We start from the raw sequence: 19,850 nt of genomic DNA, 5'->3' as shown, positions 1-19,850 counted from the left end.
TATCAGTTCATACTGTACCCAAGGGTGATGTGGCCTCTGAAGATGAGTGAAGTTCCCTCCTCAGTGCCAAACAAGATGGATGGGCTAGCAAACTCATTCATCAGGGAGTGGCTAGGTCTGCCAAGATGCCTATCAGAGGTAGGCCTCTTTGGCAGGAACACACTACAGCTGCCACTGCGATCCATTGGCCTGGGATACAAGCAGGAGAAGGCTCGGATGGTGCTGGAGCTGGGGGAATCCACCGATCAACTGGTGAGAGCAGCTGACCCTAATATACGAACAGGGAGGAAGTGGAAAGCCCAGGAAGAGGTCGACAGGGCAATTAGCAGGCTGAAACACTGTGAAATAGTTGGCAGAGTTCAGGAGGGTCGAGCACGCCTTGGGAGGAGTGAGACCCCCCTCTTCTGGTCAAAGGCCTCCAAGGAGGAGCGGAAAGCCATGGTGGTGGCAGAAGTGACAAGGACTGAGCAGGAGCACCTTAACATCAAGGCGGTGTCTCGGAGCCGGCAGGGAGGCTGGATGTCATGGGAAGGTGTCACAGACAGGCATCTGTCATCAGAATCTGTGGAAGATACCCCAAGCCAGGCTCAGCTTCCTGATTAGATCTACTTATGACACCCTACCTTGTCCCAGAAACCTCCATCAGTGGTTCGGCACTGAAGAACTCTGCCCCCTTTGCAGTACCAGCAATGCAAGCCTCCAGCACATCCTGTCGGGCTGCAAGACAGCATTGTCCCAAGGCCGCTATAGGTGGTGACACGAGAAAAAATCACCCTCACCAGAGAGCAACATCTAGAGTCCTCTTATTTGGCAGTGAGTGGAACATGAGGGTCAACCTGAGGAGGCAGCTCCAATTCCCCAGGGAGATCGTGGAAACTTTGCTCTGGCCAGACCTGATCATGTGGTCAGAGACAGAGTTATGCAAAATCATCTTGTTGGTGGAGCTTACTGTCCCATGGGAGGAGGGAATGGAGGCTGCCAATGAACGGAAGCGTGCCAAGTCTGGTAGAAGCCTGCAAAGAGGCTGGCTGGAAAGCCACCGCGTGTCCAGTTGAAGTGGGATGTAGGGGCTTTGTTGGGTTCTCAACGGTTCGTCTGCTCCGCGAAATGGGATTTACAGGAGCAGGGTGTCGAAAAGCCATTAAAGAACTGGCAGAGGAAGCTGAGAGGGGCAGCTTTTGGCTGTGGCTAAGGAGGAAGCACAAGGGATGCGGGCCAAGTAACATCTAGGGCATCAGCAGGGGGTGGCAGGGAGTGATCCCTGCCATCGCTCCGCCACCAGGAGATGTACTGGGGTTAAAGGAGCGAAACATCAATGACTGGTGGTCCCCAGCTGATGACCCGTTTTATGCCCAAAGAAGTGGAGCACACCTGGACAAAAGGCACCGGTGGAGGTGCGTCAGGCAGCAATGCCCAGCAGGTTGACCATCAGCCTGTATTTCAATGAGTATCTCTAAAAACTGTATATGGGGGCATTTAATCCACCTTTTTCTGCGGCCATTCTATTTCCCATGATTCATAGCGGGTTCAACTGACTAACTGGTTTTCTACTTCCTGTTGAAGTATTTGTTTATATAGAATGATAGCACTCTAGTCCAGACCCATCTATATAGAATCATATATTATAAAGTTAGATCAGTGGTCCAGACATTAGAAAAATATCAGTCTACACATGCGTTTTATATTCATGGACCTAACCGCACTGAAAGAGACTTTAAAACTTTCACAGAGATTTTAAAGAGAAACCATAAAGAAACCTTTCTTTATAGTGAATTTAATTTCAATCAATGTTTCATCAACCAATTGCCTGGTTTTAATAAATAAGAAGTGTATAGTAAACAATAGATGATTATGACGGAGGGCGCAAACTGGAGTTTGCTCTTATGAATGAAACTCAGCGTTATGCCTACCTCACAGGCCTAAGGAATATATAGACTAGAGTCGTATAATATATAGAGTCGTCGTCATGGCAGCGCGCATTGTTTTGAGCAGAATAAGGTGGATAGGTAAGAAGAAATTGGTAGTTAATGCCACTAACAAGGCTCAAAATAGCCCCACATACAGGCAGCAGCCATCTTTGGAAAACAGTCTTGACAAGTCGAAACACGAACACCGTTCATACAGTTCAGAAGTTTGCTGAACTCCATACAGTTCAGCTCACTTGGCACGTCGTTCGTGGTTCAACTTGTCGAGACTGTTTTCCAAAGATGGCTCCTGTCTGTATACAAAAAGTGCACTGTCTTTATAAAATATCTTCTTATTTAACGGTCTGTACTCTTACAAAGTTCTCGATGCTTCGTTCCCAATGTGTAATTAGACCAAATGTTCATTTTGTGCCAGAGTTTTCCTTTAACTGAAATTTTGCAGCAAAGTTTAACTGTGACTTAAGCTGTTTGTCAAAGGCAGGCTTCGACAGTGCGAAGGCAGAGGCAGCAGTTTCCATGTCTTGCGGACGGATGTGGCAATGTACACTAGGGGTTTCACAACTACTGATTTTTGCTAGTCGACTAGTTTTGCATAACAGTCGACGACTAGTCGTTAAATGGTTTATTCTAGGGGTGTGCGACAACACGAATAGTAAATGAAGAGTTCAGATGCAAAAGCCTCTAAATGCCATTTGAAATTTTCTTCTTTAATGATGATTTTTATCAAACTTGTATATTTAAGTTCAGTAATTTCACTTAAATTGCAATGATAATTACCTATTAATTGTTATTTAAGTGAAATTACTGAACTTAAATATACAAGTTTGATAAAAATCATCATTAAAGAAGAAAATTTCAAATGGCATTTAGAGGCTTTTGCATCTGAACTCTTTAAATGTCTCCACGATCTGCTTTTGAAGAAATATGGTAGTAGTAGTATCGTGTTACAGTGCATTCTATCAGTTCTGGCGCCTCTGTCTCAACTGTACAACGCGACGTAGCCTACACATCACACGTTAAGGAATAGGTACGGGACACTGCAATTCACTAAAGTTCATTGTTTGCATAAGCCTTGCCGGTTAAACATTTAATTGACGCGCTGTTCTAACGTGCGCTTTCCTGAGCGCGCGGCATATCAGGCATTAGAAGCCTGTCAAACAGCGCCTGAATACTGGACTAAGTTATCTTTCAAGTCTTATTATGCTAATACTGTTAAATACACACAATGTTTACATAAACAGAATTGGCTATGTCTAAAGTGCAGCCTCCCCATATAGAAAGTGAAAGCAAACATTTAAGAGAAAATCTGGTGTAGGTATAATATGCGTCTATATTAAACACGTTGCGTGCTGGTCTAAAAGAGAGAGTAGTACTCGTATTTTCCGCACTATAAAGCGCACTTAAAGCCTTTAATTTTCTCAATCCGACCTTTTCTCAAGCTTTATAATCCGGAGCGCATTATATATGGATCAATTGCTCGCGCTCGTGTCCATCTTATGCCCGCTTTGTCACACGGCCAGTTCAACCTCGTATAAAATATCTCCCGCTCACGAGCGCTCTCTCTAACACACACACGAACAGACACTGCTGTCAGCAGGCTGCGAATGTAAGTTACGTGCCCGCCCCAGCGCGCTCACGCTTACTAATTAAACGCCTCACCTCCGACGCCGCGCACTCGCTGCATTCCCTTTAGCACATCTAGTGGATGCATAATGCAAACCCAGTCAAACGTTTGAAAAATGTTCTAAAATAGGTCATTGAAGGTGCGCCTTATAGTGCTTATAGTATATAGTACTGCCGCTTGTATTTAAAGGGATAGTTAACAAAAAAATATATCTATATATATATGTCATCATTTTGTTTCCGACTAGTCGACTAAGGCCAACAGCGCCAACTAGTGGTTGTGACAGTCGACTAGTCGACTAGTTCATGAAACCCCTAATGTACACATGCACTCACCTAAAGGATTTTTAGGAACACTATACTAATACTGTGTTTGACCCTCTTTCGCCTTCAGAATTGCCTTAATTCTATGTGGCAATGATTCAACAAGGTGCTGAAAGCATTCTTTAGAAAATTTTGGCCCATATTTATAGGATAGCATCTTGCAGTTGATGGAGATTTGTAGGATGCACATCCAGGGAACGAAGCTCCTGTTCCACCACATCCCAAAGATGCTCTATTGGGTTGAGATCTGGTGACTGTGGGGGCCATTTTAGTACAGTGAACTCACTGTCATTTTCAAGAAACCAATTTGAAATGATTTAAGCTTTGTGATATGGTGCATTATCCTGCTGGTAGTGGCCATCAGATGATGGGTACATGGTGGCCATAAAGGGATGGACATGATCAGAAACAAAGCTCAGGTAGGCCGTGGCATTTAAACGATGACTAATTGGCCCTAAGGGGCCTAAAATGTGCCAAGAAAACATCCCACACACCATTATACCACCACCACCAGCCTGCACAGTGGTAACAAGGCATGATGGATCCATATTCTCATTCTGTTTACGCCAAATTCTGACTCTACCATCTGAATGTCTCAACAGAAATCGGGACTCATCAGACCAGACAACATTTTTCCAGTCTTCATCTGTCCCAGTTTGGTGAGCTCTTGCAAATTGTAGCCTCTTTTTCCTATTTGTAGTGGAGATGAGTGGTACCCGGTGGGGTCTTCTGCTGTTGTAGCCCATCCGCCTCAAGGTTGTGCGTGTTGTGGCTTCACAAATGCTTTGATGCATACCTCGGTTGTAACGAGTGGTTGTTTCAGTCAAAGTTGCTCTTCTATCACCTTGAATCAGTCGGCCCATTCTCCTCTAACCTCTGGCATCAACAAGGCACTTTTCCTCACAGGACTGCTGCATACTGGATGTTTTTCCCTTTTCACACCATTCTTTGTAAACCCTAGTTACATTTGTGCGTGAAAATCCCAGTAACTGAGTAGATTGTAAAATACTCAGACCGGTCCGTCTGGCGTCAAGTCAAGTCAAGTCACGTTTATTTATATAGCGCTTTTTACAATACAGATTGTATCAAAGCAGCTTCACAGTGATAACATGAAAGTAATACTACACAGAACAAAAATATTGTTGAATATTAAAATGTCCCCAACTAAGCAAGCCAAAAGCAAGGCAACAGTGGCAAGGAACCAAAACTCCATCAGGCGATTGAATGGAGAAAAAAACCTTGGGAGAACCCAGGTCCAGTTCTCCTCTGGCCAACGAAAGAACAGTGATTACAAAACAAATTGTAACCAACAACCTTACCATGTTCAAAATTGCTTAAATCACCTTTCTTTCCCTTTCTGACATTCAGTTTGGAGTTCAGGAGATTGTCTTGACCAGGACCACACCCCTAAATGCATTGATGCAACTGCCGTGTGATTGGTTGTTTAGATAATTGCATTAATGAAAAATTGAACAGGTGTTCCTAATAATCCTTTAGGTGAGTGTACATCAAGGCAAGGGCAACACATGAGAAAAAGAAACACAATCTTGTGGTTCCATCAGACTCTTCTCCAGTCCAACAAATCAAAGATCACCAAAAAGAATGCACAGAAGCCATAAAGGATGCAGTAAGAGGAGGGGATGTTGAGAGGCTAATGAGACTTTATAACGTTGACCTGTTTTCCTTTAAAGCATATGGGCACAGCCATTATGCCTATAGCACCTCCCTACAAACACTGCAGATTAACATCACACTGCCCCCGCGCATGGCACACAGTGTGATATGGAACAGGTTTTGGAATGGTAGAGGTGCAAAGGGGAAAAATATTCCTCTTAACCATGGAGGAACACCTGAACAATTTCTTGAAATCATTTATGAGAGGCTTGGGGCCAAACCTGTCAGAAATGTAGGCAGCCAGAATTAGTAAGTCCATTAGCATCCTCAAGGAGCAAATGGACAAAGAGACACAGAGTTGGAGCTGTCAATGCCGACTGGCATTCACCATGTAGCCCGAGAACATGAGGACGTTTTAACCCTGAAGTCAACATTTTAAGGGAGGCTCAACTTTTCCAAAATCAACAAAAGTAGACAGGCATTCCTGCTGATCATCTCTCAATCTTCGTATAAAGCCCGTCCTGACAATTTGATTGGTCCAAATAGCTCTGGTTCAAGCATAGCTGCTCCACAACGGATCAAGTCCAGACCGAACTTCCCGACCTCAAATGTTGTGGGTAGGGCTAAGTTCGGTTGGCATCCTGGCTACCATTCCTCATGAACAATGACCTCCAGTTCGGTAATATTCTTGGGTTTGCGTGCTGCAACCACTGCCTTCAAATCCCGCTGATTCTCTATTTGGTTCAAGTCAGATGACTGTGATGGGCACTGTAGAATCTTCCAGGGCTTCTTCTGCAACCAAGCCTTGGTGGAATTTGAGGTATGCTTAGGATCATTGTCCTGTTTGAAGGTCCAATGACGCCCAAGCTTCAGCTTCCTCACTGATGGTGTGATGTTTTCTCCTAGGATTTCCTGATACATAAATTAATCCATCTTGCCTTCCAAACACTGCGGATTTCCAGTGCCAGAGGATATAAAGCAACCCCAGAGCATCACTGAGTCCCACCATGCTTAACTGGCGTGGTGTTCTTTTCAGCTTCATTCTTCTTACTTCAGACATACTACTGATCCACAGTGGCGAAAAGCTTTTGTTTCATCCCTCCAAAGAACAGATTCCCCAAACTTCTGTGACCTATTTATATGATTTTGAGCTTCTCTTGTGCTTTTGGGTCAGTACTGGTGTACGTCTTGGAGTTCCGGCATGCGTTTAGTACACAACTTCCTGTGCAAGCTGCCACCAAGTCTGGCTGCAGGTCTTTTGCAGTAACTCATGGGTTTTTCTCAACTTTCTCAGGGTCTTTTAGTCCATCGGCTTTCTTTTCCTAAATTTGCTTTTGGGTGGAGTTCTCTGGGTTCGGGCCAAATTCTGAGCTCGGAGCCCTCCCCATGCACAACACACCAAATATGCATTACCTTTACTCTATTTAATCATATGTAACTGTGAACTCATGAAATGATGTTTTATTAACAAAGTTCTGAAGGAGTACGTTCAGATAATTTTCCCAATAGACACCTTAGGAGCACGTTCATTTAATCATCTCAATTAACGAGACAAGAGGTATATGTACAGCAGACTTGTCTCTGTTCGTTGACAGTTTTAGCATCCTTCCACCACCCCATCTCCTCACTTCTAACTATTCCTATCCTGACCTGGGATGGGGGAGTTCTCTGAGTTTGGGAGAGAAGCGAGAGCCCTTCTCCCGTAGCACGGCAAATACGCATTACCTTATTTAATTACGTATGTGTATGTATGTGTGAACTCGTGAAACCTGATTTGCAATGCGGGTTGTATAATTTTGATTACAACTGTACCACCCACTGTACCAACTGTTTTGTGCATTATGAAAATTTGTGGATAGATTAAATAGGTTAATCTAGTGTGAAATTGATGCCAAAGTAGGCTACAGATCTAGTTCACTGTTTTTTATTTGTGGAATTGATGCCAAAATATGGATCTAGTTAAAAATTATAATAATAATAATAATTGATTTAAAAATCTAGTGTGAAATTGATGCCAAAATATGTATCTAGTTCACTGCTTTTTTTTTTTTTTTAAGTGGCTGCGTTCCATTGTGAGACGCGTGTGTTCTCCTTGCATGCTCGCTTGCACTCTCCCTCCTCCCCCTCTTTCATGTGTGTGTGATGCTGGTCTCAAGGGTGTAGCTCAGACACTGCAGTAGAAGGTAGGGCTTGGCTGCTGCACTATACGATGCGCTGAAAGATGGTGCACCAAGAGAAATGTGTTTACCAGGTAAGACAGGTCTATATATATATTTTTTTTTTTATTGTGTAAACATCAGTGTGCTTTATATTGTGTTACACACACTAGTGTATATTTGGAAAAATCATGGTGCAAGAGGTGGCTTGAAGATTAAATTAATATTTCCGATAATAAGAAAGGAACTGTGTTCTGAATGATGGGTGTTAAATTTCTTGTAGATTTAGTTCATCGATATAATCTAAACTGAAAAAGACTAAATTAAATAAATAAATAAATACACTGTTTGAATTGGGACCAATTCAACCCATTCCACACAAGGTCGTATTTATTTGTGTATTTTTTGTGGATGGCTGTTTTTACTTGGCATTATCTGCTAGTCTAATGGCAAAATCTCACTCAGTAATAAAAGCAATCAAATTTAGCTGTTCCCATTCCTCAGAATGCTGGAAACATGCTTTACAGATGGTTAATATTACATCACAAGCTGAGCTATGGGTGTTCCAGTTATGTGCATAATGAATCAGCCTCTCTTCTGCCCCATATATTTCTCCATCCAAATGTTAATCTCAGTGGAACTGCTCTGCAAACAGGCTAAAAATGAAAGTGAGCTAAAATAAACATATCTGTGGATACAGGAAGGGAAAGTTATTGAATGTCACGTAGCCCTTATGATTATTGCAGAGATGTGTGCAAGGCATTTTTAAATATCAGTCATTCTGAGCACCATCAGAAGGGAACCGTGTTACCATGGCAATGAACTGAGTGTAGTGTGCTCATCTGAGAGAACATTATTCTTACAAAAATAACGTCATAAGCAATAGTCAGGCGATTTTATATTTAGAATGTAAATTGCATGCGTACTGCCTCCAGTTTTTTCTCTTCGTCTTTGTAATTTGCTGTTTGTTGATTTTTTTTTTGACCCTTCCTACTCACACTCCAACACCGATACCTTCTTGTCTGTAAATCTAGCAAGTTGTTTACCCTTTAACACAAGTACTCAATAGATGGTGTGTTAAAGCATATGACATCTTCTTTAAAATGCCTCATCAAATATTCCTGGTCGCGAGGTCTTCTGTGGCCTACCACATGTTGTGTTGCCTGTCTGTGAGCGTTCTCTTCATTTATTGAAGTCAACTGTGTTTGCGCTCAGGCCCAGAGGAATGAGAGGGAGTCCATTAGGCAGAAGCTGGCCCTTGGCAGTTTCTATGACGACGGACCAGTTACCTTTACTGGCTGCAGCAAGAGCAGCAAAAACTGCCCGTCCTCCCGGTCAGTGTGCGCTTGTGATCAGTGGCTTGATGTTGTATGTCTTATGTAATGTTGATTGTTTTTAGTGTATAACTGTATTGACAGGGATGACGTAGCTACTGGTATAATAATAATAGTGAAAACAATATCAAGTATTTTCAAAGGTTCTGCTGAGAATATTTTTGTTACTAGATGACAAAGCATATTTTTTTTAACCATGAGAACTGTCAAGTCACATTTATTTATATAGAGCTCAATGGATCGTTTCAAAGCAACTTCACGTTAAAGGGTTAGTTCACCCAAAAATGAAAATTCTGTCAGTATTTACTCACCCTCAAGTTGTTCCAGAAATCTACTGTATGTGTTTATTTGTGTATCTCAATGGGGATCTCAATCCCCATTGACTACCACATACTATGGTAGTCAATGGGGAATGAGATCTGTTTGATTAAAACATTCGGTCCCACTTTATATTAAGTGGCTTTAAGTACTGTGTACTTACATAGGAAAATAAGTACAATGTACTTATTGTGTTCAGGTTGTATTGTAAAACACTTTTGCTGCTATTGAGGTGTGATATGGGTAAGGTTAGGGACAGGTGTGGTGGTATGGGTAGGTATCAGGGTGGGTTAAGGTGTAAGGGAAGGGTCAACTGTGTAATTACAAATGTAATTACATCAATTAATTACAGTTGTAATTACATGCAGGTATTTTCAAAATATAAGTACAATGTAAAAACATGTATGTACACAATACGTCCAATGTATCAAAGTAGTAACTTCAATGTAAGTACATAGTACTTAAAGCCACTTAATATAAAGTGGGACCAAACATTCTTCCAAATATCTTCCTTTGTGTTCAGCAGAACAAATAAACACATGGAGGTTTGGAACAACATGAGGGTGAGTAAATATTGACAAGAATTTTCATTTTTGGGTGAACATAATAAAACTTGAAAACTTGAAAACTTGAACTTAAAACTTTAATAAACATAAAAATAACAGTGTTTAAAATGTATACATTTCAGTGTTGTTTTTACTCAGTTCTTCTTCCGCCACCAACTGAACTAAAGTGTGAAGCATCGATAAAAAAATGTGTATTATGTTCCATTTCCTGCACTTATTTTTTATGTTATGGTGTGTATGAGACCATATTCACCTGTTTGTGGTTCATTACACTTATTGCCCTTCCCTGTTTTGATGTAAACTTGCAATTGCCATTATCCAGTGAACGTGATTTAACATGTTTACATGTTCCTGGATCAATATTTGAGTAAACCAATCTGATTTAAGTTTACAGTTTGTCAAGTTTAGGCTTACAACCAGGGTTATATTATAGGTGCTTCTACATCAGTCTTATTCACCATAATTTCTCTGTGATTTTAGGGAAGGGGTTTATGGGTAGGGATGGGGTTACGACCTGGATCAACAAAATATGTTGTTGTCTTGGCAAAATCACGGTGACCGCCATTATCCAGCTCAAATTTGGTTCTAATCCGATAATGTCAGTGCAGTTAAATGATCAGATGCCTGCCTTATCTAAGGTAATTTTGGAGAAGAAAATAGCCATCCAATGACAATTCCTTATTGATAGTGAAGGTGGGATCTGGTGTCAGTGAGCGCGTGTAGTTCAAAAAATGAATATTTTGTCATCATTTTCTTACTCTCAAGTTGTTCCAAACCTGTATGCATTACACTCTAAACAATGCTGGGTTGTTTGAACCCAAATAAAATATGGACAAACCCAAATGTTGGGTTGAAAATGTAATTTCAAATTGTAACCCAACTTTAACCTTCACTTTCAAATGTACATTTTTTTTAATTGCATTTTTAACTCAACATTTGGGTTTGTCCATATTTGACCCGAATTTGAGTTGAAACAACCCAGCATTTTCTAGAGTGTAGCCTACTTCCTTCCAATTAACATAAAATAAGATATTTAGAGGAATATGGGTAACCAATCAGTTGATGGACCCCATTGACTTCCATAGTACTGAAAGGACCATTTGTGTTAGTCATTCTTATTTATCACGCATATTATATAAATTATTAAAAGGGGAGTCTTGAATTCCACTCTGAGAATTGAGAAATTTGGTCACCCTAACTGAAATTGATATTATTCCTGAATATTAAGAGTATTTCAAACCACATCTAACTAAGCAAGACAAAAGTTGCAGTGGCAAGGAAGGAACGCAAACTCCATCAGGTCACAGGAAGTGCCGGGCTCATTGCAGCATAACACACCTAGAATTCAAATTCAGTGGATAGTTTCTGTTGTCTTGGGTAGTCAACCCAATTTCTCGCTTGACACCAGTCTCTTGTTTTCACTGTTTGCTCAAACAAATATTTGACAGATTTTATTTTGTTTCTATTTTAGTCTGGTGTGCTGTGCTTACCGTTTCATGTTTCGAGCACTTTGGGATGGTAGAAAGAGTCTGTTGACTTTTCACATCTTCTCAAGAATGATATGGGAAAGGAATTCAAACATTGTTGATGTGGAGATGAAAAGATGCTGCAGAGAGTGAAAATGCCAGTCTGCAAAAATGTGCTCCTTAAAGGGAGACTCCACCCAAAAATTAAAATTCTGTCATCATTTACTCACCCTCAAGTTGTTGCAAACCTGGATGAGTTTATTTCTGCTGCTGAACACAAAGCATTTTAAAGAATGATTGGAACTTTGGCCCCATTGACTTCCATAGTATTTTTCTACAATGGAAGTCAATGGTGCCAAACAACTGTTTTTCTTCAAAATATCCTCCTTTGTGTTCAGCAGAAGACAGAAAACTCATACATGTTTGCAACAACTTGAGGGTGAGTAAATTATGACCGAATTTTCTTTTTTGGGTGGAGTATCCCTTTAAGAGATCAGTGATCACTTTATACCTATCTGTTGTCCAAGCATTACGTGTTAAGAATGCTATTGGTTTCATCGGCATCAGTAATGCTATTATTCTTTGTTCTGCCTTTAAACTGAATGTAAAGAACACCGCAAATGGGAGAATATGAAATTTAGTGTCTTTATATTTAATGTGAACTAAACATTTATTTGAAGAGTTCAGATGCAAAAGCCTCTAAATGCCATTTGAAATTTTCTTCTTTAATGACAATTTTTATCAAACTTGTATATTTAAGTTACTGAACTTAAATATACAAGTTTGATAAAAATTATCATTAAAGAAGAAAATTTCAAATGGCATTTAGAGGCTTTTGCATCTGAACTCTTCATTTACAGTTATGTACTGTACATTTATTTATCTTAATAAATTCAGAAACCTCATGATTGATCACTTACCATCTTATATATGCGGTTATTTTTTGCATCAGTCATAATTTTACCACAAATCACCATGGTTTGGCCATGTTTGAAGGTGTGTGAGTTGCTGTTTTTCTGTACTTTTCGCAATTTGCAATTATGTTAAAGAAGGTTCCTAGAAATTCAAGAAAAAGAAAGTCCAAAGAGGGTTAAAATTAAACGGAATGAGTATGTTTTCCCACAAAACTCTTTATCTTTGTTTATGTAACTACTTTACAAGAGATACCACAGATTCAGTATCATCTACAGGAGTAAACTCTGCCAATGAAGCTTTCAACTCTAATTATAGAATTACTTGAAGCAGTGGGTGTTTTCTTAAAATACTATTAACCTCAAGATTCTCTTGCATTTTAAGAGGAAAGTCTTTCTGTGGGAAGTGTTTCACTGTGGTTCACAGACACTAAAAATAGATCTTTCACTCTTTTGTGGTTCAGTTTTAAATACAATCTGGAGGCTTTATGTGAAGATTACATTTTTTTTAAATTTTTCGTTGTGTTTTTAAGCCATTTGTTCTTCAAATTGTTCACACTATGTGACTAAAATAAATGTTTTTCAATCTTTTCCCATGACACTGGTAAAAATATCGTATTAAAATTAATTAATAAATATTTATTAAAATAAATTCTAAAGCGGATCATTTAGGAGTCTTTGGTTGTATTTCACACCACTACAAAATAAAGTATCAATTTAGCGTAGTAAAACAATATGACAAAGGATAATGGAATTGAGTAAAACGGCAAAAAGCTGCATTGTTGTAGATGAACACCAACTTGTTTTTTAACAAATGCAAACATATTTTTTTTTTATTATTTTTAATGCAAAAACATAGTCAGAATAGGCAAATCTTAAACGATCAATAAGTCAAAAGTCAAATAAATGAATTAAAATAAAGTTAAAAAATCAAATATAAATAGATGATAGATAGATAAATAGATAGACAGACAGACAGACAGACAGACAGTGAACGATGGATGGATGGATGGATGGATGGATAGACAGACAGACAGACAGATGGATGGATGGATGGATAGACAGACAGACAGACAGACAGACAGACAGACAGATGGATGGATGATGTAGACAGACAGATGGATGGATGGATAGATGATAGAAAGACAGACAGACAGATGGATGAATGGATGACAGATAGACAGACGGATGGGTGGATAGATAGACAGACAGACAGATCGATGGATAGATAGACAGACAGATGAATGGATGGATGGATGGATGGATAGACAGATGGATGGATGGATGGATGGACAGACAGACAGACAGACAGACGGATGGATAGATAGACAGAGAGTCAGATGGATGGATGACAGATAGACAGACAGACAGACAGATGGATGGATAGATAAACAGACATACGGACGGATGGACGGATGGATGGATGGATGATAGACAGACAGACAGACAGACAGACAGACAGATGGATAAATGATAGATAGACAGACAGGCAGATGGATGGATGATAGATAGACAGACGGACGGACGGACGGACGGACGGATGGACGGACGGACGGACGGACGGATGGATGATAGATAGACAGACAGACAGACAGATGGATAAATGATAGACAGACAGACAGATGGATGGATGATAGATAGACAGACAGATGGATGAATGCATAGATAGACAGACAGACAGACAGACAGACGGATGGATGGATAGACAGACAGACAGACAGACAGACAGACAGACAGACAGACGGACGGACGGATGGATGGATGGATGGATAGATAGACAGACAGACGGATGGATAGACAGACAGACAGACAGACAGACAGACGGATGGATGGATAGATAGACAGACAGACGGATGGATAGACAGACAGACAGACAGATGGATAGATAGACAGACAGACAGACGGATGGATAAATGATAGACAGACAGACAGACAGATGGATAGACAGACAGACAGACAGACAGATGGATGGATAGATAGACAGACAGACAGACGGATGGATAAATGATAGACAGACAGACAGATGGATGGATGCATAGATAGACAGACAGACAGACAGATAGATAGATAGACAGACAGACAGACAGACGGATGGATGGATGGATAGATAGACAGACAGACGGATGGATAGACAGACAGACAGACAGACAGACAGATGGATGGATGGGTGGTATCCATGTCTGTTTTGTATTATGGCCAGTACACCTGCAGAATATTTATTCTTTCTTCTAAATCAGATGTCATGTGTCACCCTTTCTCTTTTCATAGGTTTCAGAATGGGGTGAATCTACAGATGTGTTTTGTGAATGACAGCAGCAGTGACAGAGACAGCGATGCCGAGGACAGCAGAACAGAAACCAGCCTGGACACCCCATTGTCACCTATGGTACACGCCACAATGTTCTTCAGTGTCTATTACACAGAGTTCTGCATTTTGAAACTGAAACTCATGAAACTTAACTGAGCAGTTTTTTTTGTTTTTCCTCTGTCTCCCTATAGAGTAAACAGAGTTCATCTCTGTCTGACCGGGACACAGGAGAGGAAGACCTGGACTCGGAGGATTCGGAGTTCTGGCGGTTACAGCGTCGGCTGCAGGAGGAGGCGCGTGTGGCTCTGGCTCTGGCCCGGCCCATGGCCCGCATGCAGGTGGAGGTGGAGAGACAGATTCAGCTACACCGCAGGTCCCCCGTGGCAGACCTGGTCAGTGAGACGAGTGTCCAAGAATAGTGCTGTGTTACATTACTTTCCCAAAGCTTATTGTGTCCTCAAAGGGCGTTCACGTCACCTTATAAGAAAAGATAAAAACACAATACATTTAACTTGACTCAAGTTTGTCCTTGTGCTTTAGTTACCACATCTGCCACACATCAGTGAGAGTCTAATGAAGAGGAGTCTGAGGCCTGTGGACCTGAGGGACATGAGTCTTGGTCAGTTACAGGTTATCACCAATGACCTGCACTCTCAGATACAAGGTGAAGACAGGAGATGGAAATGTTCAAAATAAGCCATTCTGTTATTATTTACATAATGTTTCATTGTTTCATTATATATATATATAATTAATAACATCTAATTGACAACATATACAATTGCCAGTTTTTTGCCATGCTCTTCTTATTTCTATAATATGCAACAACCAGTGTAAGACAAACATATTTTGTTGTGGTAATGGCAATAACAACTTGACTTGTAATTGTATTGCAGGTCTGAATGAGGAGCTGGTTCAGCTGTTGCTCATGAGAGATGAACTACACATGGAGCAGGATGCCATGCTGGTAGATGTGGAGGATCTGACCAGGTTAGGCCTATAAGCCAATCAAAATGCAGCTTAAAGTGCCCCTATATAGAGTGCCGAAGTTACGACGTCACTCTGTAGGCCAAAACGCGGAAGTGAGTTAGCATTTTAGCACTCCCGGTTCCCTCGCTCTAAAGCCTATGGGATTTTTGAATGGGTTTTTGCTAAATCGCCTGAAATAAGGTCTGTGGTGAACAAAGCCTCAAAATATTTTCACGTTTTGATCTATGACATAAAACACACAGTTATAACCTGCTTGTGGTTTTTTAAACTTCATTGTGTCTGCTTGTGTTTTTAAAAAAACTTTATATAGGCTTCATAATGTATTTTGGATGAACTTGTAAAGATTAACTTGATAGACAAAACATGTCAGGGTCACAACTCTTTGTTGAACACAGATCTTATTTTTTGCGATTTTCCAAAAGCCTGGGGAAAACGCATAGCTTTTCGATCGAGGAAACCCATGCACCGCTAACTCCCGAGTTGTCCTACAAAGTGACGCCATCACTTCGGCACTCTATTATGCTATTGTAAAGGTTCGATACTTTGTTTTAGAGGTCTCCTACAATAGATAAAAAACAACACTGTAATTTTCTCTAAATATACATTGCAGCATCACCTCATTTTTCACAGTGTCTGAAACTGTTCGTTAAAGGATTCAGTCTCTCTAAAGCTCTTCTTTCTGTGGCAACTCTGCCCTGATTGGTCAGATGAACCATTCTTTTCTTTCTTTTTTTTTTTTTGATTGGTTCACTCTGCTCTGATTGGTTAGATGGCCCAGTCTGTTGTGATTGGTCTACTTTGCTCTGATTGGTCATATGACCCAGTCCTTTTTTTTTTTTTTTGATTGGTCTACTCTGCTCTGATTGGTCAGATGATCCAGTCTGTTGTGATTGGTCTACTCTGCTCTGATTAGTCAGTTGAGCCATTCTTTTTTTTTTTTTTTTGGCTCAGTCTGCTCTGATTGGTTGGATAACCCAGTCTTTTTTTTTCTTTTTCTTTTTTTTGATTGGTCTACTCTGCTCTGATTGGTCAGATGATCCAGTCTGTTCTGATTGGTCTACTCTGCTCTGATTGGTTAGATGGTGCAGTCCTTTTTCTTTTCTTTTTTTGTTTTGTTTTGTTTTGTTTTGATTGGTTCACTCTGTTCTGATTGGTCAGATAACCCAGTCTTTTTTTTTTTTTTTTTTTTTGATTGGTTCACTCTGCTCTGATTGGTTAGATGGCCCAGTCTGTTGTGATTGGTCTACTCTGTTCTGATTGGTCAGATGGCATGGTCTACTCTGTTCTGATTGGTCTGATGGCCCAAACTATTGTGATTGGTCTACTCTGTTCTGATTGATTAGATGGCCCAGTCTGTTGTGATTGGTCTACTCTGCTCTGATTGGTCAGATGGCACAGTCTGTTGTGATTGGTCTACTCTGTTCTGATTGGTCAGATGGCACAGTCTGTTGTGATTGGTCTACAGCTTACAGCATGTTTCGGAAACCAAACACTCATTACCATATATCTGAATTTCAGCTCCAGATCTTGCTCAGGACATGATACACAGTGATAATAACAGTAACAATGGTGTTGGTTTTGCCATATCAATTCCACCTTGAATCCTCATCCTTTGGAAGTTCATGCAATGGATTTGCTTTCGCCGCACAAAAAACAGCCTCTTCTCGACATGTCGGCAACATGAACCAAACTCTTTCAGGCCTCAGTTACAACTACAGTGTTTGAGGTCGATCAAAGTAGACATTGTTCACGAGCAACCAATGAAGACCGCAGGCTGGCATTATGCAGATTTGTTCCAAACATACATGGGTTCGAATAGGGGGCAAGACTAGAATTACTGACAACTAATTTCAGCCAGTTTAGAATCATTTCTTCTTCTTTTTTATGAGACAATAATTCAATTTAAAACTTTGATCTTTAAAACTTTGCAGACCTTTTACATTTACAGCCGCATGAATTCATATAAAAAAAACATAATAGGGGGGCTTTAAATTAGAGCCTACAATACGTTTTTTAATGAAATGGTGTGTAAAAAAAATCTTTTCTGTCTTGTTTTTGAACAGGCATGCGCACAGCCAGCAGAGGCACATGACGGAGAAGTCTCAGGCCAAAAGCAAAGCAGTTTGCCACGGTCGCTGTGATTCTCCATTTTAAGGCAATCAGCACAGGGTCCATCCACTTGTGTTTCACTATATTATGAAGCAGTGTACTCGCTAAAGACCCCTTTTTCAACTAGATGTGTGTTTCTGCCTATGTTACAAGCTTTGTGTGGATGTATGTCAATTATACATGCTGTAAGTTTTCATGCATGCCCGCACCTTAGCTGAGGGTTACACACTCACTTTTGAGGAAGTCCTGCCGATCTTTCATAATGTAAAAGAATCATTCAACATGAATCAATCACTGACAGGATGGATCTGTTCCTGTGTAGAATGTCTGCTGGTTTCATCATGTATTGAATTGTAGGTCACTATGGACCTTAATGGGAAACAACCATGAGATAGTTCACTCAATAATTAAATGATTCTGTCGTCATTTACGCACCCTCATGTCGTTTCAAACCTGCTTAAAGATATTTCCAAGAATGGTTTTTGTCCGTACATTGAATTAGGTCCAAAACAACATTGGACCCCATTGGCTTTCATTGTTAGGGTAAAAACATGAAGCCATTTTCAAAATATCTTTTTATTTTCCATAGAATAAAAAAGGCTTATTCATTTTAGCCGAACTATCCCTTGAACTATGGAAGATTTTTTCCACCATGGGGGGATTTTTTTTTTTTCACAATTGCAAGGAATAAAGTAAGACGTAGAGTTGTGATATATATATATAAACTCGCAATTGTGAAGAAACAGTTTTTTTTTTTTAGTTAATATTACAGTAAACTTGTAATTGCGAGTTATAAACTCCAATTTGGTTTCTGAGGAAAAAACTCTAAATTGTGAGATAAAAAAGTGGCAATTACTTTTTTGATTTTTTTTTTTATTCTGTGGCAGAAACAAGCTTCCATATCAATTCAGAAGCAAAAGAAATCCTAACCAAACGTGAATTTTAGAATAATGTTATGTTAGCATTATATTTGTTTGAAGCTGCCTAGTGTGGTGGAAATGTATTATTGTGTTCACAATGAACTATAATGCCAGTCTTTTAAGAATGCCTATTTTACTTACTTTTTCTTCTAAATGTGTTTCCTGTTTCACAGATGTAAGTGACACACCATTCTGTATTCGTGCACAGAACTGTAAAAGGAAATCACGGTCAAATAAATGACTTAATATGGGCCAGTATGTTTTGATCTTCTAAACTGTCACAAGGCACGAAGCACTCAACACCAAACAAGTGTCATTGTGGTTTGTATTAGGTCAGTCCCAAAAACGAAACTGCAAAATGAAAAAAAAAAAAAAACGCAATAAATGAAAATAACTATGTAAAAAAACAGATCTCTCTTACTTTGAGTTCACTTCAGATCTCCGCAGAATTTTAACACCGTAAATCTGACTAAATAGCACTTTGTCAGAAAGTGTTAGCATACGGCACTGACCCGAGAGTCGAGTAGTTCTACTTCCTTTTTGTGGCCAGATTACGCAGATCAAGACTGCACTCCCACTCTCTCCCTGACAAGAGCCCAGCAACACAATATTACATCAGTTATGACGTGTCTGCTCCACACAATTAACATAAATAATAAGGAAAATAAAGGCAGTTAAGTTGTTTTTAATGGGGTTTCCAGTCTTGTTAAACATTGTGGCTTAAAAAGCAATAAGGGAATGTGTAGCCTACTGTATATATTGATAAAATGTACAATATCGGTCAAAAGTTTTAGATCGGTATTTTTATGTTTTTAAATGAAGTCTCTTCTGCTCACCAAGGCTGCTTTATTTGATGAAAAAAATGACAAACAGTAATATTGTGAAATATTATGACAATTTAAAATGACTGTTTTCTATTTTAATATATTTTAAAATGTAATCTGAATTTTCAACATCATTACTGTAGCATTACACATCAGTTTTTAGTGTCACATGATCCTTCAGAAATCATTCTATATGCTGATTTTATGCTAAAAAAAACATAAATTATTATTTTCAATGTTGAAAACAGTCATGTACCATTTTCCCCCCAAATTCTATGATGAATAGAGAGTTCAAAAGAACAGCATTTATTTAAAATATAATCTTTTCTAATATTATAAATGTCTTTACTGTAACTTTTGATCTGTTTAACTCATCCTTGATGAATAAAAGTATTTTCTAATTTCTTTCCCTCAAAAATAAAAAATAAATTCTTACTGACCCCAAACTTGTGAATGGTAGTG

At 39.6% G+C, this 19,850-nt stretch overlaps 1 protein-coding gene across 1 annotated transcript; it reads left to right on the top strand.

The window, feature by feature from the left end:
- The first annotated feature begins 7,543 nt into the window (after positions 1-7,543).
- LOC120469812 (schwannomin-interacting protein 1) lies at positions 7,544-18,070 on the top strand. The gene is made up of 7 exons (XM_039659010.2): positions 7,544-7,737; positions 8,858-8,976; positions 14,506-14,623; positions 14,737-14,937; positions 15,086-15,209; positions 15,442-15,535; positions 17,599-18,070. Exons 1-7 carry the CDS (start codon positions 7,708-7,710, stop codon positions 17,687-17,689), a joined length of 777 nt encoding a protein of 258 aa, XP_039514944.2. The 5' UTR covers positions 7,544-7,707; the 3' UTR covers positions 17,690-18,070.
- Positions 18,071-19,850: the final 1,780 nt, after the last annotated feature.

This window comes from Pimephales promelas, chromosome 5, assembly GCF_988280905.1.
Source record: "Pimephales promelas chromosome 5, fPimPro1.hap1.1, whole genome shotgun sequence".
NCBI classification, from domain to species: Eukaryota; Metazoa; Chordata; class Actinopteri; order Cypriniformes; family Leuciscidae; genus Pimephales; species Pimephales promelas.
The sequence above is the reverse complement of the archived record's forward strand: the minus strand, read 5'-3'. Positions and strand labels throughout refer to the sequence as shown.